Raw genomic sequence first — 21784 nt, 5'->3', positions numbered from 1 at the left:
AGGTCGACTTTAAAGCCCAAATTGAGGCTTAGCTCCTTTTATTTTTAAAAAATCACCTGAATTTGGGCTTTAAAGTTGACTTTTACTTTGCCTGTACAGGGAAACTAGAAACATAAACAGGGGGAATTCATCAAAACAGGTTTGTTAGTTTGGAGTGATTATGTTGTGTTTCATGTTGTGACTCTGGGAGAGGGAAGTAAAGGGAAAATTCCCCAAAAGGACACAGGGAGCAAAGAAAACCTGGCTGGGGTTTTTATCCATTTCTCGCTCCAGCATAACTAAAAGCTGTAGATGCACTTTAATGGCCGATTTTACTTGTGGCCTAGAGCTGCTCTTGAATAGTTGTACGATTTACCACAATTTACCATACACACTGTAGACATGATTATGGCACAATATTTTATTTTAAATGCAATAAATGTCTTAAATTCTTCAATGCATAAACAAAAAGGTTCTCATCAACGCTGCATGCAACATTGAAAAGATTAAAGAAACCGATCATATACATTAGTGCTGAATTACCGCAGTATTTATATGGCTGTGTTACTGGCTGGCCTATTATATCCATGTAGAACAATCCTTGGGATTGGAATGCTGCCTTTATTTTTCTGTATTAATCAGTTCTTTGATGATATCCAAAATCTTGTCATCTGTAGAAGCAGAACATATATTTATCATGGTACATACATAGAGTACTTTACTAACACGTCATTATGAGATCTATTGTACCAGATGTAAGATTTCCACAAACTGATCCATATTCGCCATCGTACATGATGACCTGCAGTTGTAAAACAATATAAAGATGCCCCAAGCTGAAACTTTCCAATGTACAGTATATGTGTTAACCAAATTAAGCTGTAAAACGATATACTAAATTAGGCACTAGCTTTAAGGATGTCCCATTTATTCTATTAGCATTAGTCTTTCTCAAACTCGAAAATGATTGGAGGATCAGCATTGGTGATGTATTGAACCTAATCACTTAAATACTGAAAGTGAACAGCAGCGCTAGAATATGATAATACATAGCAAACATTTTAAACATCAATAAATGTTAAAGTGTTTCAACTTTAAAACCAACACAATAAACCAAAAAAATGGTGTAGAAATGGTGCACTAAAGCCCACCCTCCTTCCTGCTGCATATACTGTATGTGTTACACTGTTAAAGATGCAGCACATAGTTATCCTATGTCATTAGTTCCATTTCACACTTTATCACCACGAGACACAGCGATGACAGCGACGCAGCCAGCAGTCCCTATCAGGAGTCGGCTTACTTTTTTACCACTGGAATTGTAGTTTCAGCATTTGGCCTTCCCATCATACTGGCCAGAATAAAACTGTTAAATATACCGCTGAAAGTGATTTGAAAAGTGACTGTGAAAAACAAACGGCCCTGTTTAAAGACTGCAAAGGACCAAACTACTGTGTAAATGTCTATCACATATTAAATATTATACCATACATCAACTATATGCTGCATCTTTAACAGCATAACATATATATGCAGCAGGAAGGAGGATGGGCTTTAATGCACCATTTCTACATAATTTTTTTGTTTTATTATGTTGGTTTTAGAGTTTAAACACTTATTTATGTTTAAAATATTTGCTATGTATTCTCATATTCTAGCGCTGTTTCACTTTCAGTATTTAAGTGATTAGGTTCATCAGATTTCATCTACAAGTAGCGCCTTTTTTTTGTTCACTTTCATTTCTTAAGGCTTTTTTTGCCTATTTCCTTCTTTGCTGCAGTGGTGAATGAGTGTTTTTTGTTTGTACAAATCACTTGTTTATTTAAGATTAGTGATTTTTTGCTAGTTTGAGAGAGAAAACATCATGATCAGTGAGGTTTCTTTTCTTAACTCCTCCAACCTCTCCAACAATCCTTTTCCTCTCTCTGATCACCACCTTGTCAGTTTTACTCTCTACCTTTACAATTCTCTTCTCTTTTCTGCTACTGACAACCTTTATGACAAAATCTCATCCCTGTCCTGTGCCAACCTAGCCACTTATGTCTACAACAGCTCACGGTCATCCTCCCTGGACACAATTTCCCCCTCACTACACAAAGAATCAGGCCCAGCCACAACAACCTTGGTAAACAGACCGCACTAGAAGTGTCAAAAAGCATAGCCGCGCTCTTGAGTGTCTGTGGTGTTAGACTAAATTTCAGAAAGACTAATCAATATTATTATTATTATACAGGATTTATATAGCGTCGACAGTTTGCGCAGCGCTTTACAACATTGGGGTAGACATTACAATACAATTCAGGACAGGGGGGAATCAAAGGACCCTGCTCGTTAGAGCTTACAATCTAGGAGGGAGGGTCAAGTTATACAAAAGGGTAATAGCTGTGGGGGATAGGCTAATGGAGAAAATAGTGCAGTTGTTAGATGGAGGCAGGATAGGCTTCTCCGAAGAGAAAAGTTTTCAGGGATCGCCTAATCAATATAAATCTGCCCTCCAAAACTGAAACTTCTGCCTCCAGATTGCCAAGCAGACCTATTTTATCACACTCATGAACACCACCTCATCCAGTGCCCATCAACTATTCTCTATTTTGTCCTCCACTGCCTCCACCCACTAACTCACTGCCTAGAAGATCGCCAATCACTTCAAATATAAGATTGTTACAATTCATAATCAGATCTCCACTGTACAGACATCTCCTCCACCTAATACTCCATGTCCACAGGTACACTCAATACTTCCCTCATTCAACCCTGCTGTTATAGACAAGGTTTCTAAACTTTTTTCTAATGCCCACCTAACCACCTGCCCCCTGGACTCTAATCCCTCTCAAATACTACATTCACCCTCTGACTCTATCCTACACTATCTCACATGTTCCCCAACTTTTAAAAACATGCACTAGTCACCCCCATACTTAAAAAGTCTCATTGGATCCCACCAGTCTTAACAATCTATGATCCATCTCCTTGCTCCCTTTTACGTCCAAGCTCCTTGAACGCCCGGTCTACAACCGGCTAAGCTACAAGCCCACTCAGAATAACCTTCTTGATGCCCTTCAGTATGGATTTCGCCGTCAACACTCTACAGAAACTGCTCTCATAAAACTCACAAACAATTTACTAATGGCTAAAACCAATGGGACCAATTATGTACCCCTACTTTTGGACCTCTCTGCTGCCTTTGATACAGTTATCCACCTACTCCTTAAAAATCTCCATTCCTTTGGTCTCCATGACTGTACTCTTTGTTGGTTCTTATCCAACCTGTCCCACCGCACCTTCAGTGTCACTTACAATTCTACCCCCTCCTCTCCTCTTCCTATTCTGATGGGGTCCCTCAAGGTTCATCAGTCTCCTCACCCATCTCTATTTTACTGAGACATATCAGTCTGGATGACACATCACTTCCTCAAACGTAATCTAATCCAAACTGAGCTCATAATATTTCCTCCCCAACGTGCCCCTTCCCCTGACTTCTCTGTCAAGATCGATGGCACATCAATCAACCCGCCCCCACATTCTAGGTTGCATGTTGCCGCCTCAACCTCCGCAACATCTCAAAAATATGTCCCTTCCTAACCAATGACAGCACAAAGCTTATAATTAACTCCCTGGTTATCTCTCGCCTTGACTGCTGCAACTCCCTCATTATTGAGTTACCTTTACATAGGCTACCCTACTTTGGTCCATAATGAATGCTGCTTTGGTTATGTAAATCCAAGGTCACTTTAGGCCTAATAAACTGCCCCAGGAGTGGGTATCTGGCACCTACAGATGCCCGTACATACCAATAACTGCATTAGAGAGCTCTGAAAATTCCAAAACTCGGATCACAAATTTTTCCACTTTTGTCTGATTATTGATCACTGAGGTGATGTGTAGCCTGACAGACCAATAGTGAGACATGGGGATAGGCCAGAGCTCAACTTTGTTTAACCCCAGATTTACACAACAGAGTACCCAAGTTTCACAACTATATACACACACACAGACATCCGTAGGTCTTCACTACTCCCTGTAGTTAAGTTTAGTAGGTTTAAAGCTAAAATCTGATGACTAAACCATTTACCCTTGCAGAAAATCTGGGCGTGTATATAGCCACTATATACCATTAAACACTCTATCTTACTGGATGTGGCGTCTCTCTGTTAATTATTACAATTCTATTTGATATGCTAGACAACCCCTTAATGTTTGTATTTGACCTGTGCCGTTATGGTTAGCATCTCAGTATTTCTTTAATCTTCCTGTCTAGATCTGTGTTGGTAGTAGCAAGGAAAAGATCACCTACCTTCAAGAGACATTTTGGGGTTCTGCAGCTTTTTCTTCAAAACAGATTCGATTAAACCCCGCAACTCCTTAAAAATTACTGCAATCTTTACAGGAGCCTGGAGAAAGAATACAGAACAAGTCTAAGTAGAAGAATGCGGATTAACCTGCATCTATAGGCTCTTCTACTCGTGGAGAAGAAAGCTCACAATCACCGGACAGACACTTCTCTCTTAAGGCCACTGTGAGCTGCACCATACATAGGAACTCCTATGTGTACAATAATGGCTGCCATACCAGTAATAGGTGGTTAAAGTGGGTAAGGCCAGAAAGTCAATGAAAAGTGAAAAAAGTGAAAAGAGGATGTAAAAAGATGACATGGTTTTACATCCTGGCATTTTCCAAATCTGTACCTGGAAATGAATCCAATCATCTACGGTCAGAAGACGCTCCCGATGTTGCACAGCGATATCACCACCAAACAAGAGGATAGGGAAGGGAGACACCAGTGTTGATTCTCTGAGGTAGATCTTGGAGTATTTAACCTGCAGAAGGGACAGTGATGTTAGTATGATTGCCATTATAATGTATGGTTAAATGCATTTCCTACTTACATGTGAATAAAATGATGATAGTGCTCCAAGAATCTCTCACACATAACCAGATGATAGAGAGACAAAAAAACAAGCTGACAGATCAGGTACATTAACAAACCTACATGCTAAAAGACAAGCTGAGGTCTGCAAATTACAAAAAGGTCTGCAAACTGCAAAAATACAAAAAGCATTGATATGTAAAACACCTTGTCAGGAATCCTGCTTTTTAAAAAGGTACACTAACGAAAGCTGCTTTCTCATTTTGTTGTGGATAATTACAAATAACACAGCTCATAATATTGTGATATTAAAAAAATATAATTGAAAGTCTCAGGGTTTTTCACCTTAATGCATTCTATGCAATAAGGTGAAAAACCTTCTGTGTTGCAGCTGTTCCCCTTTTGCTTACCTGAACCCGATCGTTCCAGCGACGAGCATGAGCCCAGCAGCTCCAGCCAATGTCTCGGGTCCTCATTGGATAGACTGATAGTAGCAGGAGCCATTGGCTCCCACTGCTGTCAATCAAATTCACTGACATGGAAGAAGGGGGCGGGGCCGAGTCCTACTGGGTGGTCCACACTGGGGAATAGAGTGATGTTGACATTTGACATTAGTGCCACTCTCTTTACCAGTATAACGTAAATGAAGGGTGCCTTAGTGATGCCCTGGGACACAAAGCCCTGCACTTACAGTATTGTGCTCAGTCTTGTTGGCTAGGCAGTACTGTGGGGGACAGCTCCAGATTAAACATCATTTTCTTAAAGTGGAGTTCCGCCTCCCAGCCTGGAGAAGAGGCAAAGATGAAGAGGACCCTGCAATGTCATTTGACTAAGCTACATATTAAGTCCATATATATTTGGACACAAGCACAATTTTAGTTTTTTAGGCATTTACCAAAACATATTCAGCTATAGTTATATAATGGATATGGGCTTAAAGTGCACACTCTCAGGTTTAATTTGGGGGTGTGTACATCCAAATCTGAGGAAGGGTTTAGGAATTACAACTCTTCAGAATAGCTATCTCCTCTTTTTTCAAGGGACCAAAAATAATTGTACAATTGAATCAAAAGCTGTTTCATGGGCAGGTGTGGGCTTCTTCTTCATTATTTCTTCATCAATTAAGCAGGTAAAAGGTCTAGAGTTGATTCTAAGTTAGTATTTGCATTTGGAATCTATTGCTGTGAACCTACATCATACGTTTAAAGGAGCTGTCCATGCAAGTGAAACAGGCTAATTTTAAGGCTGCAAAAAAAAATAAAAAATCCATCCGAGAGATAGCAGCAACATTAGGAGTGACCAAATCAACAGTTTGGTACATTATGAGGAAATAAGAACGCACTGGTGAGCTCAGCAACATATAAAGGCCTGGACGTCCACAGAAGACAACAGTGGTAGATGACCGCAGGATCTTCTCTATGGTAAAGAAAAACACATTCACAACATCCAGACAAGTAAAGGACACTCTCCAGGAGGCGGGCGTATCATTGTCAAAGTCTACAATCAAGAGAAGACTTCACAAGAGCAAATACAGAGGGTTTACCACAAGGTGCAAACCATTCATAGGCTTGAAGAATAGAAAGGCCAGATTAGACTTTGCCTAAAAACATCTAAAAAGGAAGACAATGTTCTATTGAATGAAACTGCTCCATGTTACTGCTCTACTTATATTTGTGATCACATAACTTATCTCACCTGTTTATATTATCATTGATGTAAGTGTTCTACCTTTTACAATAAAACCCATAGTTGATGGCTTTACACTATGTGACGCTCTTTTTCTTTTATGAATGGTGGAGTCCATGATTGGGTCCGGTGACAAGGTCAAATGGAAGCTGACCTCACATGTTGTTTCCCGAGAGTGACCACGTTCCCAGTTCCATGCCTGTTTGTCTCCGTGCCGCTGGAATTGGGTCCACTGAGTCCGGTAAGAGTATCCTTTTTTTCATCTGTGGTGGATGCACACACGATCTATGGCGATTTCTTACTGGACGGTGGCCTATCCTTCAGAGGTCCAATATATCTTCAATTTCAACACTGATTTCCAAATCAACACTTGTGATTTAATTTCACCTGTTTGGACTGTTTTTTATTTTTTCCCTCATGGGTTATTTATTCACAATGCCATTTCACATATATGGACTTTTTGGGGATTTCAATCTATGAATTGCATTTATATTAATTTATTGCTGTTTGCACCTAGCACTTTAATTTAAGTTGCACAGTCAATTTGTTAAACTTACTGTTTGCATATTTGTAGAATTTTCTAGTATATACACACAATATTATATTATTATACAGGATTTACATAGCGCCAACAGGTTGCACAGGATTAGATCTGCACTTAATATTCCCATCTAAAAAAGGCAGACAAGTTCTGGAAAAGCATTCTTTGGACGGATGAAACTAAGATTACTCTGTACCAGAATGATGGTAAGAAAAAAGTATGGAGAAGGCTTAGAACTGCTCATGATCCAAAGCACACGTCATCTGCAAAACATGGTGATGGCAGTGTGATGGCATGGGCATGCATGGCTTTCAGTGGCACTGGGTCCCTGGTGTTTATGGATGATGTGAAAAAAGACAGAAGCAGCCGGATGAATTCTGCAGTGTTTAGAGATATACTGTCAGTCCAGATTCAGCCAAATGCAGCAAAGTTGATTGAACGATGCTTTACAGTACAGATGGACAATGATCCAATACACACTGCAAAAGCAACCCAGGAGCTTTTGAAGGAAAAGAAGTGGAATATCCTGCAATGGCCGAGTCAATCACCTGATCCCAACCCAACTGAGCATTTATTTCACTTGCTGAGGAAAAACTAAAGGCAGAAAGAGTCTCAAACAAAGAACAACTGAAGACAGCTGCAGTTAGAGCCTGGCAAAGCATCAGAAAGGAGGAAGCCCAGTCTGGTAATGTCCATGTGTTCCAGACTTCAGGCAGTCATTGCCAGTAAAGGATTCTAAACAAAATATTAAAAATTAACATTTTTATTTATGATTATATTCATTTGTCCAATTACATCTGAGCCCCTGAAAATGGGGGGACTGTGTATAAAAATGGTGGTTGCAGTTCCTAAAATTTGTACTTGATATTTATGTTAAACCCCTTGAATTAAAGCTGAAAGTCTGAGCTTCAAATTTATTTGGATTGTTTTGTTTTAATTTTATTCTGGTGGCATATAGAGCCAATAGTATGAAATTTGTGCCCATTTTCAAATATATAAGGATCTAACTGTATATAAGAATATACCTTTTATAATATACACCATTTACAAGAAAATAAAAGATCATATCCCATTGTGTGCTGTGGGCAACATTGTAGTTTCTGTCCAATTTTTTTTTTTTTTGATTTGCAACATACGCCTTTACAACTGTCATGATGAAGCTGATGATCATCAGTATACATTAAAAATCAAGCATTGTTGTTGGACTGTTTCAGACTCCTGACATCACAAAGCCTTGCCCTTTCATGAAAACTCTCAGCCTTTGCCACAGCGTCATCTCTGCAGGTGCAAATCACCACCACAATGTAACATGCAACTGTGCAAAGTGTGTGAGCTGTAATTCTCACTAGTAAGGGTAAAATGACAATTTATACATGTGCCCAAATTAAACAGGTCTCACCTTCTCCTGGTAAAGCAGCCAGCCGTAGGTCTGTAAGTCCCTGTTCACAGAGGATGGGTGTACTTGTGCTTTTCCTTGTGCGGTTTCCACCATGCACGCCAGCTTTTCTGACAGATCCACAGACTTTGTAAAAAGGATTTTGCCAACATTATCATACAGTCCAGCGGTGAGCACAGCTTTAATGAGCGATGTCTCCTCTGTAGAGAGCGCTCGTCTGTCCCCACTTTTGTGAGCTACAAATCCAGGACGATCAAATCCTGCTGCTCTCACCAGTCTAATCAATTCCTGCTTTACATCCTAAAAAATAAAGAAATATGTAAAACAGGTTACTGTAATAAGAATAATATCTATCCAAGTCAAGAAATCTCCCAGCGATCCCCCACTTAGGCCCTGGGCTTTAAAGTGGTTGTAAAGGCATTAAGAGAAAAAAAACCTTCTGTGTGCAGCAGCCCCCCTCACACTTACCTGAGTCCCATCTCGATCCAGTGATGTTGCACTAGAGTCTTGGCTTTCCGGGACTCCCCTCCTTATTGGCTGAGACAGCAGCAAAGCGCCATTGGCTCCCGCTGCTGTCAAAGTCAGTGAGCCAATGAGAAGAGAGGGGGCCAGGCAACGGCTCTATGTCTGAATGGACACAGGGAGCTGTGGCTCGGCTGCCCCCATAGCAAGCTGCTTGCTGTGGGGCACTCAAGGGGAGGGAGGGGCCGAAGAGGGACCCGAAAAGAGGAGGATCTGGGCTGCCATGTGCAAAACATTATATAGAGCAGGTAAGTATAACAAGTTTGTTATAAAAAAAAAAAAATGAGGACTTTAGTATTACTTTGATTTCCACTTTTACAGCCAAATTGGAATACCTACTTTATATCTTTACATGTTCTCATTTCCATTGCATAACCTTTATAAAATTAAAAAGAAAATTGCGGTTTACCCTTTTCAGGTGCTCTTTTTCAAACAACTCCAGGTTGTGTTTGCCATGTTAATCCTGTCTCTACTCTGCTAACAGATCTCATTATCAGCTGTAAGCTAGATCTGAATACTGTCTGCTCTAACAAAGGGTTAAAGATTTAGAAGCTGGCCTTCTGCTGTTAATCAGAGGAAACTAAGCTTATCCTTAGCATTTCTATCAGGACAGACCCCCTCTGAACTTTTTCAGAAATCCTTGCAGTCAGCCATGACACTTTCTCCTAAGAAACATCTAAAAAGGTAAAAAAATAAAAATAAAAAGATCTATATATCTATAGATAGATATACATCTATATCTAGAGAGAGAGAGAGAGAGAGAGAAATATTCTCTATATATATTTTTTTTTTTTTTTTTTTATGTGTGTCAATGGGAACACAGAACAAACATATAGTGGGATTTTCTCAAATTTGACTGCAAAAGTGGAAAAGGCATTTTAAGGTCGCTTACTACTATACTACTACTATACTTGTTTAATCCCCCAAGGGAGTCAGTGCACATCACACTTGGTCCCACTTAAATCTGTGAAGATGTTGCTGAGAAGTGTTGCCCCCCTTAAGACCACTGCTATTCAACAACAGTTTTAACAGAGCAGAGGTGAGGGTGAGTGACAGGCAGTTCACACAGACCCCGCACAGCCCCCACCCCTTCTCCTCCTAAGCTACCAGACAGAGCCCTGTGCCTTCCTGCCAGTTACAATCAGCACTGACAAATATATTTGGTTTTATTTCTAAAGCAGAACTTGACCAAGAACAAGGACTTGAACAAGAACAGGTGCAATGTACGCTGGGGAATTTAAAAAGCATTTTCACTTTCTGGTGAGAGCTCTTTTCTACTAGAAATGAAAGGAGAGTCCAGGAATTATACAGAAGGCAGTGTGGGTGGCTATCAGTGGCAGCCTAGCTATGTAATATGTAGGACTGAGCTGTCAATTTGACAGCTTGGTCCTGCACAGTGTAAAAGACAATGCAAAAGCAGGAGAAGCTCCCGCCCCAGGCTGCACCTCCTAGCATGATGCAAGAGGTGGAACCTCTCCTGCCTGCCTCTGCCTGCCTGTGTTTAAATGTAACCATGCAGCCCGGTTGGGCTTTAAATTAAAGGAAATAAACCTCTGTAGAATGCAATTATGTGCCAGTACCTCTATAGTTAGAAGAGCCTTTCTGTTCAGGAAGTTCTTCCTACAGTAATTCATCTCTGAGCCATATTCTTCTGCTCGGATCTTCTTCCACCTGCAGAGAGAAAAGAGCCTGAATCGAATGGTCTATATAAATGGCAATAATATGTATACTTTAACTTTTATAAGTCAATTTCAGTTACATGTTCTACTTTACTGCACAGTTGAACCAATTTAGGAAAACTAAGGCAGCTACCTGAAACAACTAAATTCTATATTTACCCAGCAGAAGATAGATAATTGACTACCTTCATCTAAATCTGTATTTCTTAACTTTGATTTTCTATTCCTGTTCTCTTGCAGAATTCGTGCACTGCAAGTTGTCCCTAAGGACCAAGGCTAAGAAACATGGCTTAAAGTGGACCTTCAGTCATTTGTTTTCAACTTTCCATCTATGAAATCTTCTGCCCTTGTTGTTTTAACTTTAGATAGTAAAACATTTTTTTTTCTGCCAGTAAATACCTTATACAGCCCACTTCCTGTTTCTTGTCTGGCCATTAGCCTAAGCTTATGACATCACGCACAGCTCTCTCTCTAACTTTGCCAGGAAGGGAGGGGGAATGAGTCATAAGAGGGCCAGTGAAAGCTGCAGGGCTGCATAGCTGGAGGTGTGTCTGTATAAATCCAGGAAGTGAACAGGCAGCAGCTTCAGTTGCCCCCATTTAAAATGGCTGCACACAGACTCAGTGGAGGGAGATTTCTGCAGCATATTTGGCAAGTACAGAATCACAGAATATATATAATAATATGCAAAGTGGTTGGAGGGAAGCTTCAGAATGGCAAATATGTTTTTATTACAAATTATGTGAGCAGACTGCAGTTCCTCTTTAACCTCTTCCCAACCGGCGCACACCGATGTACGTCGGCAGAATGACACGGGCATGCATATTGGCGTACAGGTACGTCCAATCTTAAATTCCGCCCTGCCATCGCGAGCACGCCGCCGCGCCCATGAGTCCGGTCGCAGGTGCTGCGGACTCGATCGCCGCGGGCATACCCACGATCGCCTCACGGGGCGGCTGAACTGGGAGATGCCGTTGTAAACAGCATCTCCCCGTTCTGCCTAGCAACAAGTGACGCTGATCTCTGCTCCATGTGATTGGAGCAGAGATCAGTGTTCACTAAAAGAAAGCCCAGCCCCCCACAGTTAGTAACACACCCCTAGGAACACTTTACCCCTACACTGCCACCCACTGGTTAACCCCTTCACTGCCAGTGTCATTTACACAGGAATCACTGCATTTGTATAGCAGTGATTGCTGTATAAATGACAATGGTCCCAAAAATGTGTCAAAAATGTCCGATGTGTCCGCCATAATGTCGCAGTCACAATAAAAAAAAATCGCTGATCGCCGCCATTACTAGTAAAAAAAAAATTATTAATAAAAAATGCCATAAAACTATCCCCTATTTTGTAAATGCTATAACTTTTGTGCAAACCAATCAATAATAGCTTATTGGGATTTTTTTTACCAAAAATATGTAGAAGAATACGTATCGGCCAAAACTGAGGGGAAAAAATGTTTTTTTATATATTTTTGGGGGATATTTATTATAACAAAAAGTAAAAAATAATGAGTTTTTTTCAAAATTGTCGCTCTATTTTTGTTTATAGCACAAAAAATAAAAACCGCATGGGTGTTCAAATACCACCAAAAGAAAGCTCTATTTGTGGGAAAAAAAGGACGTCAATTTTGTTGGGGAGCCACGTCGCACGACCACGCAATTGTCAGTTAAAGGGACGCAGTGCCGAATCGCAAAAAGTGGTCTGGTCTTTGGCCAGCAAAATGGTCCAGGGCTGAAGTGGTTAAGCTAAAACTGCAGACATGAAGGTCCTGTGTACTGCCTGGTACTCAAATCCATGGGGTTCCGTAGGGGCAACAGACATACCTCCCAACATTTTGGGATGGGAATGAGGGACACCTACTAGCAACCGTATGTAGGCATAGGGCATGCCCCCTGCCACACCCCCTTAAAGGAAAATTAAACAAAAACAAAAAGTTAATGAAATCCACAAGGGCTTAGAATTTAGATGAAAGGTTTAGCCCAGGAAACACTTTTTGAAAGACAAAAAGTGCATTTTATATACAACTATATAGATCAGATCAAAATGGGGGACAAATGAGGAGGAATGAGGGACAGAGGGACATTTCTGCAAATCAGGGACACTCCCTCGAAATCAGGGACAGTTCGGGGCTATGGCAATAGATGCAATTTAAAGACCAACAAAGACACTACAAGGTGTCTTCACTTTATATTGCCACTTTAAGTACAAGGGCAGGTAGCTATAACTGGTTGCTACTTCTGGAACACACAAGGCTTCCTTCAATTTAAGGATCCCAAATCCTGCTTTTGGTCATTCATACGTACTACATGAATTACAATTTTATCACCTAAATAAGTCTTCCCAAACAGGTTAAAATCTGTGAATGACACACAGAGTTCTTTAAACCCTCCTCCTATGTCTTACCCCATGTAGGCACTGAAGATGGTCAGGTGATCAGAGTTTGCAACTGCCATTGAAGATTTTGCAAGGTCTGCCTCGTCTTTTCTACCAATAGGTGTTACAAATGGAGACTTTTCAGTCATAGTAGCAGCCAGAGTTGCCTGTCGAGGAGCAATCACATCACAAAATCAAAACCAGATTGAGTATAATTTATTCCTAAGGCAAGGTCGTTATTACATGAGCCAATCTGTATGCCTGCAACCGTTTATAAAAAGCAAAAACAATCATACTTACCACAGCATCAAGGCAGCCAAAAATGGCACCAAAAATGAGCATTTTTCCAATTTTCACATTAACAGGCAGTGCGGCCAGATGCTGCCCCAAGGGAGTGAGATTTGGCTGAGTCAGCTCACAGGCCCCAATCTTCCGCAGCAGGTTCATAGCATTACTGATGACTTGGAGCTGTGGAGGGTCTAATGCTTTAGAAAGGAACTCTTCAGGGGAGCCAAAATCACACTTCTGTAAGGGCAAAATACAGAACAGGACCAGATATGAAAAAAAACAAGAGATGCAAATAGTATACAATTACAGTAAACATCTGCACGTTGCATCTACTAGATAAGATAATAATATGTATAAATGTGAGACAAATCTTACCATAATGTGTAAGCACAGCTCTTCTAATGGCACTCGTAATATTTCAGGAACAGAATAATCCATGAAACTGTGAAATCTACAAGATACAAAAGCAGGGGAATGAAAACAAACTGATCCATACAGCTAGGCTGAACAACCCAGGAGAAATACACAAAAAGGGTTCCAAATGCAAGGGTGCTTTGTGCAATTAATGAGAGTTCTGTTTCTGTGGTCACTGAACCTGAAAACTGCCAACACAGTTACTTATGCCCCGTACACGCGAGCGGATTTTCCGTCCGAAAAAACTTGGATGGTTTTTCCGATGGAATTTCGCTCAAGCTTGGCTTGCATACACACGGTCACACAGAAGTTCTCTGAAACTGCGTAGGAATTTTGCACGTCGGAATTTGTACAAACGATCAGAATTTCTGACTGAAAAATAGAGAACCTGCACTCAATCTTTTGCTGGCTTGAATTCTGCCAACAAAAGTCCGATGGAGCATACACATGGTCGGAATTTCTGACCAAAAGCTGACATCCGACTCTTGCTGGCAGAATTTCTGATCGTGTGTATGGGGCTTTAAAGTTCCACCCATTTTTTCGTTTATTAAAAGTCAGCAGCTGCAAAAAGCATATCTGCTGACTTTTAATAAACTGACATTTACCTGTCCCTTGGTCCAGCGATGCGGTTGCCCGGAGCCTCGCTCCTCTCCTCATCGCCTCCATTGATACTGTGGGCACCTGGCCGTGACAACTTACGGCTTCACGGCTGGGCACGCACTGCGCATGTTGCGCTGTGCTCTGCCATTGGCCAGCCAATCTTCTGGGACCTGTGTTGTGTCCCTGCGCAGTAATGACACTGTGTGGTGCAGTTTTTTCATAACAGGTTGCCATAGAAATGGCGGCAGAGAAAGTTCTTGCAACGTTGCAATTGCAATTGTTATGGCATCCTGTCAATCAAATGGCGTTTAGCTTCTCCCGATTGCGTAATTTCCTGGCTGCAAATACCACAGGATTTGATTATTATGCTTCCCGAAGACTCCTGGGATAGATGATGCAGATATCCCAGGAGTCAATGGGACTCGCCTAATGAGGTCATAGAGTCCATAGTACATAGAGTTCGCCGGTCCCGTGGGCACGGTCATGCTGTACATAGCCCTCGCACGCTTGCTATCCCTGGCTCTTAAAGGGGTCGTACAGGTACGCCCATTTGCCCATTGCTGCCATTGTGCCGACGTATATCGGCGTGCAGCAGTCAGCAAGTGGTTAATGTCTACACTGCTGGCAACCAAAGTGAGTACACTCCTAAGTGGAAATTTACAAATTGGGCCCAATTATCCATTTTCCCCCTCTGGTGTCATGTGACTCGTTGGTGTTACAAGGTTTCGGTGTGAATGGGCAGAATTTGGTGTCATCGCTCTCACTCTCTCATACTGGTCACTGGAAGTTCAACATGGCACCTGATGGCTAAGAACTCTGAGGATCTGAAAAAAAGAAATGTTACTCTACATAAAGATGACCTAGGCTATAAGAAGATTTCCAAGTCCCTGAAACAGCACGTTGGCCATATAGTGGTGTAACAGGACAGTTCCTGTTCCACTCAGAACAGGCCTCACCATGGTTGACCAAAGAAGTTGAGTGCACATTCTCTGCATCATATCCAGAGGTTGTCTTTGGGAAATAGACATATAAGTGCTGCCAGCATTGCTGCAGAGGTTGAAGGGGAGGGGGGGGGGGGGGGTCAGCCTGTCAGTGCTCAGACCAGACGCTGCACACTACATCAAATTGGTCTACATGGCTGTCGTCCCAAAGGGAAGACTCTTCTAAAGATGATGCACAAAGAAGTCCGAAAATAGTTTGCTGAAGACAAGCAGACTAAGGACATGGGTTACTGAAACCATGTCCTGTGGTCTGATGAGACTAAGATAAACTTATTTGGTTCAGATGGTGTCAAGCGTGTGTGGCGGCAACCAGGTGAGGAGTAAAAAGATAAGTGTGTCTTGCTTACAGTCAAGCATGGTGGTGGGAGTGTCATGGTCTGGAGCTGCATGAGTGCTGCCGATACTGGGGAGCTGCAGTTCATTGAGGGAACCATGAATGCCAAACATGTACTGTGACATACTGAAGCAGAACATGATCCCCTGCCTTTGGTGACTGGGCTGCAGGCAGTATTCCAACATGATAACTACCCCAAACACACCTCCAAAACGACCACTGCCTTGCTAAAGAAGCTGAGGGTAAAGGCGATGGACTGGCCAAGCACGTCTCCAGATCTAAAACCTATTGAGCATCTGCGGACCCTCCTCAAACAGAAGGTGGAGGAGCACAAGGTCTCTAAAATCCACCAGTTCCGTGATGTCACCATGGAGGAGTGGAAGAGGACTCCAGTGGCAACTTGTGAAGCTCTGGTGAACTCCATGCCCAAGAGGATAAAGCCAGTGCTGGAAAATAATGGTGGCCACACAAAATATTGACACTTTGGGCCCTATTTGGACATTTTTGAGTTATTTTGAGGGGACAGCAAATTTACACTGTTATACAAGCTGTACACTCACTACTTTACATTGTAGCAAAGCATAATTTCTTCAGTGTTGTTACAGGATATAATAAAATAATTTGGTGCACCTCTCCTTTTTACCTTGTTCAGCATATCATACAGAAAGCGCAACATTTGGGAACCACCTAGATGTCACTTTGTCTGATGAAGGGACCCCTAGTAGTTCGGACGTGGCAGTCTTTGTATGACACGCTGAACAAATGTCAGTAAAAATTATGATCTGATTGCAGAAGATGTAGATGTGCTGGCAACATTTACTGATCTCATCCCGTACAATGACAATTTTCTTACAGGATTCAGTAAAACCTACATTTATTCACAGCTGTAATCTGTTGCCTTAGTGGTAAAAAAACAGACACAGAATACCAATGTGCACAAATCCTAGGAGCAGTTTTCCTACACCATAACCACAGTTCATCCTGGACACTTACTTCTCCTTGGTATACAGCCGGAAGCAGAATCCTTCCTGGACACGTCCGGCTCTTCCCTGACGCTGCAGTGCACTGGCTTTACTTATGAAAGTCTCCACTAAGGAGCTCATCTGACTGCTCTCGTGATACCTGATAGGCAATAAAACAGCAAAAATGACAGTGATGACATGAATAGCAAATGCATACTTGAATATTGTTGAAAAATCGTATTACACCAAAAAGTATATCCGGTCTAGAGACATCACCTGTTTTCTTTTGTTTTTCCAGCATCTATGACAAACACCACATCAGGGATTGTGATACCCGTCTCAGCAATATTTGTTGCCAGTACAATCTGTAATCAAGAAGAGTTTTTTAGGTTTGTGGTGTCTGTGGGAAATCTCCGGTCTGCCGAGTAAATGCATGTTATACTTTCGTCTGTTTAATAAACTTCCACAAAACCCAACTTACATGGGTTCCCAAGCATGCCAGAGAAATAACGGAAAGAATAAAGAGTTTTTACAGTCTGAAGAGGAATCCATTTGTGACTGCGATCCTATGAGTGAAACAATGAATGGCCTCACAATTTATAACAACTAAAAATAATTATATACTGTACCATCATCCCTAAATATATTGAATATGAACTTAGAGATCTGGTCCCCAACCAGAGCTACCAAAAGGAGAGGAGAGCTAGCGGACTATTACAGTACATGTTAAGACTGTAGTAAATACACTTTATATAGGCCAATATGTAAAACATACATCAATTTATTAATACAATAAAACCATTTCACAATGACAAGCTGGTACAGGTGGTGAAGTATTTCTACTAGTTTCGCTATATCTTAGCTTCTTCAGGAAATACATACATCTGTAAAAAAGTATAGACATCAGCAATGATAAAAAAACTGACACTCAGAAATTAGAAAATTTGAAAATCTGAAAAAAAGAAAGAAAATCAGTAAAATTCGAAATAATAACTTTCTTTTTTCAGATTTTCAAATTTTCTAATTTCTGAATTTCCAAATTCTGAAATTTCTGAATTCAAAAATTCTGAAATTCTGAATTTTAAAATTCCGAAATTCTGAATTTGAAGATTCGAAATTTGAAAATTCAGAAATTTGAAAATCGGAATTTTCGGATTTCCAAATTTTTTAAAAAAAAGCAAAAAAACGAATGAAACGAAAAAGAAAATGAACACAATTTTTGTCAGTGAACATGTCTAGTACAAACACCCCACCCCCCCCCCCCCCCCGCCTTTTGAGTGAAGTTCCGCTTTATGCTTTGAAAATGAAACATTGGTTGCCATGTACAGCAGCTCCAGAATTGATAAATTAATTTCACTGAATTTCCCCTAATTAACACAGAATGCAGAAGTTTCTAGACCTTTAACCCTTTGTTAGGATAGACAGTGTTTAAACCTAGTTTATGAATAAGATCATAAGATAATAAGACATGCCAGCACGGACAGGGTTAATTATAATACAAATTAACCCCACAGCCCCCTATGCACAGCCTTCTCTGCATAGTAGGGGAAAATTCCAGTTTTATGCTTTATGAATAAGAACATGTAATAAATATAAAGTAGGTGTTATTCCAATTTGGCAGCAAAAGTGTAAATACACTTTCAGTCCATCACTTAATCAACTGTTAGATACAGTCTTGCTGCAATTTGGAAGGTGGTTAAGGCTGTAGTAAACCCACTGTGTTTTTTTTTTGCAACCTGCAAGGTAAAGTCACCATCGCAAACCCATCACACTGACACCGCTGAGAAGGCTTCCATCTTCACCCGGTCTTCCTTCCGCACTCGAGGACTCGTGTGAGTGGCCGGAGCCACGATGACGTCACTCCCCCGCATGCGCACTAAGGTTGCCACATCATCTCTTTAATCCAGGACACATATTAATTACACAGGTTCCGTGGCTGATTAAGGTGGTAATTAAACGCACTTGGTGCCTTATTTGCATTAATTTAGCCCCAGAACCTGTTTAATTCATATGTGTCCTGGATTAAAGGGATGATGTGGCAACCCTAGCGCGCACTGGAGCCGCTGCTTATGGCTCAGGACACTGAAGGAGCAGCTTGGATGGCTGTTCCATCAGAGCGCATGTGGCGGTGACAACACTGGCTGCATGTACAGTAAATAGCTCATAAAGGGTGCATGTTTAGGAGATATTTGCAGTACCTATAGCAGGGAAATGCAATTAGCGGACCTCCAGCTGTTGCAAAACTACAAGTACCATCATGTCACTGCCTCTGGGTGTAATGCTTGTGGCTGTCAGAGTCTTGCTATGCCTCATGAGAATTGTAGTTCTGCAAGAGCTGGAGGTCCACTAATTGCATATCCCTGACCTATAGGTAAGCCTTATTATGGGCTTATCTATAGGTACAAGTCAGAGATGGGAATTTACTCCCATTTTAAGACTCCTCCTTGTAACTATATGGAGGGATCTGAAGCAGCAGGAAAATTCCCTGGGAAAACCCCCTTTTTATATAATTTAATGCACAGCACAATAATTTAATGTACAGCACCTATTTACCTGCTTAGCAACAAGACAATGTATATATTACAAACCCTTTTTACAATAATCATATGTAAAAAAAAAAAAAATGAAGCATCTAGTTTCAGTCCCACCTTTCTGGTTCCAGCTGGCGGCAGTATAAAGGCTTCAGCCTGATCCTGACTGGAGAGGATGGAATGAAGGGCAATCAGCTTGTACCTGAAACAAGCAACAGCAAACTGTGACTCTCTGTAATGGAAATGCTTTTCTGACGTTTTATTAGACAAGCCTATGTTCCATAATAGGGAAGAGATGGCATCAGGGAATTAACATTTATGCTAAAGTTCACCATACACTAATAGAATTTCCTTTGTTTTGAATAAACATTTGTTCAATTTTCTAATCGTTAGTGGGGGCAAAACAATGTTCATTTACTATGGCAATAATGAGAAGATTCTAAGGTTGAAAAATGTTTGTGGTTTCATTGTAGTCTCCCTGGAACTAAAACGATGCACTCTGCTGCTCTATGAACCACAGGCAGCATACAGGGCAGGACATAAATGTAACCTTCCCACCTACACCGCGACGATCACAGGTGTGCTGTTTCACTGGGACATGGCACAATCCCAATCTCAGTAAAGAGTTGATGATGGGGTCCTTACCCATGTGATCAGCTGTGTCCAAATCACAGCTGATCACATGTAAACAAGGAAATGCCGGTTATCGGCTCTCCCCACCTCACACTGACAGAGTTTTAGGAGAGGAGAGCCAATCAGCTGCATTTTCTTACGGGGAGACCTGTACAGATAATCGGAGCACTGATCATCTGTGCCCTGATTAACAGAGCAGCCCCAACAGTGCCCAGCAGTGATGCCAGCCTGTGCCCACCAGTGATGCCAATTTGAGCCCATCAGTGATGCCAATCTATGTCCATCAGTGATACAAGTCGGTGCTGCCCATCAGTGCCTGCCCTTTAGTGCCGCCTATCATTGCCCATAAGTGCGACAAACAAATAGAAAAATCCAGCGGTTATTGAATACCACCAAAATAAAGATCTATTTGTGAGACAAAAATTACAAGAATTTAATATGGGTACAGTGTAGCATGATCGCGCAATTGGAAGGGGGTAAAAGTGCCCTTTAAAGTGTATTTAAACCCAGACCATTAAAAACTCTCATTACACATTCTATAACAGAGTGTGCATACTCACAAAGCCACTAAAGCATTTGTGATGTATAGAGTGAAATATACCTTGTTGATCTTGCCTTCAGCTGTCCCTCCCATATGCTCCGTGTCCCCATTACAGCCTGAGATTATGTAGGCCAGCTGGTGTCTTCTACTGAGCATGCTCATATTTCAGTTCCCTTCCAAACCCTTCATTTCCTCCTTTTTCACATCAGTACAGCTCATTTGACTGTAGAGTTACACATGTGGGCTTATATACAGTGGTAAATGACACCCCTCCCTCTCTCTTCCCCCATGTTCTCCTACTGCTGAACACTATGGGGGTGGGATATAGTATGCCGAATGATTACATTCACTAAAAAAGAGTTGTTTTAATATAAATCAATATAAAATATATCACATGTAATTGATAATACCTGTAAAGTAATAAAAGAGCCTTGGATGCAGATGCCGTCTGAACAAAATGAAAGCTAGTGTCAGTAAACTCTGCCTACACCATATTAATTCACAAAAAATACACAAAGATTTATTGGGAGTGCTAAAACAGTTTTCAATATTTATAAGTGAATTGCTCTTCAGAAACAGTTTTTTTGGTCATGCGACTGGCACTTCACCAATCAGGGCTGGCCAGACACAGACTCAAACAGTAGAGATTATACATCAGCTCAGTAATAGAACTCATTCCCAAAGATCTTTCCCTTCAGATGCCAAACAGGAAACATCATGTGACCACACAACAGTGCTGTAGGAAAGGTACTTAGAGAATTTACATAAAAAAATACAGTGCCCTGAAATATATGATTTATGTGAATGAATTTTGGCAATTAAAGCCCCGTACACACGATCGGAAATCCCGCCAGCAAAAGTCCGATGCAAGCTTTTGGTCGGAAAATTCTGACCATATGCATGCTCCATCGGACTTTTGCTGGCGGGATTTCCGATCGTGTGTACGGGGCTTTAATTGTCCGCAAAAGATTGAGAGCAGGTTCTCTATTTTTCCGACTGAAAAAGTTCAGATCGGAAATTCCGAACGTCTGTAGCAATTCCAATGCACAAAATTCCTGTGCATGCTCAGAAGCATTGAACTTCATTTTCTATGCTCGCCGTAGTGTTGTACATCACCCCGACGGTCGAAAGTTTCAGAGAGCTTTTGTGTGACTGTGCATATGCACGCCAAGCTTGAGCGGAATTCCGTCGGAAAAAACATCCAAGATTTTTCAGACGAAAACCCTGATCATGTGCATAACACGTCTCTGGTTAGTATCACTTTAATCCCATCATGTAAGTACATGCATTACATATTGTGTGCAGTGGATCGTGGGACATGTAGTTCCATCATTGGATGTGGGGGAGAAAGACTGTGGGTTATTTACTAAAACTGGAGAGTGCAAAATCTGGTGTAACTTTGCACAGAAACCAATCAGCTTCCATGTTTTATT

At 41.2% G+C, this 21784-nt stretch overlaps 1 protein-coding gene across 1 annotated transcript in view; it reads right to left on the bottom strand.

The window, feature by feature from the left end:
* Positions 1–385: 385 nt before the first annotated feature.
* DHX29 (DExH-box helicase 29) overlaps positions 386–21784 on the bottom strand; it is a 78132-nt gene continuing 56733 nt past the window's right edge. Inside the window, exons 18-28 of the mRNA XM_077462722.1 lie at positions 19295–19379; positions 16923–17011; positions 16678–16806; positions 13711–13786; positions 13348–13572; positions 13078–13214; positions 10572–10662; positions 8473–8769; positions 4665–4796; positions 4274–4370; positions 386–650 (exon numbers count right to left, since the gene is read on the bottom strand). Of these exons, the coding sequence (XP_077318848.1) occupies positions 601–650; positions 4274–4370; positions 4665–4796; positions 8473–8769; positions 10572–10662; positions 13078–13214; positions 13348–13572; positions 13711–13786; positions 16678–16806; positions 16923–17011; positions 19295–19379 (1408 nt within the window). The 3' untranslated portion in view covers positions 386–600. The remainder of the gene's footprint in view (positions 651–4273; positions 4371–4664; positions 4797–8472; positions 8770–10571; positions 10663–13077; positions 13215–13347; positions 13573–13710; positions 13787–16677; positions 16807–16922; positions 17012–19294; positions 19380–21784) is intronic.

This window comes from Lithobates pipiens, unplaced genomic scaffold (genome assembly GCF_037356315.1).
Source record: "Lithobates pipiens isolate NorthernLeopardFrog02 unplaced genomic scaffold, aLitPip1_a1.2 Scaffold_3, whole genome shotgun sequence".
Classification (NCBI taxonomy): Eukaryota; Metazoa; Chordata; class Amphibia; order Anura; family Ranidae; genus Lithobates; species Lithobates pipiens.
Note: the sequence above shows the minus strand (reverse complement) of the source record. Positions and strands in the feature narration are given on the sequence as shown.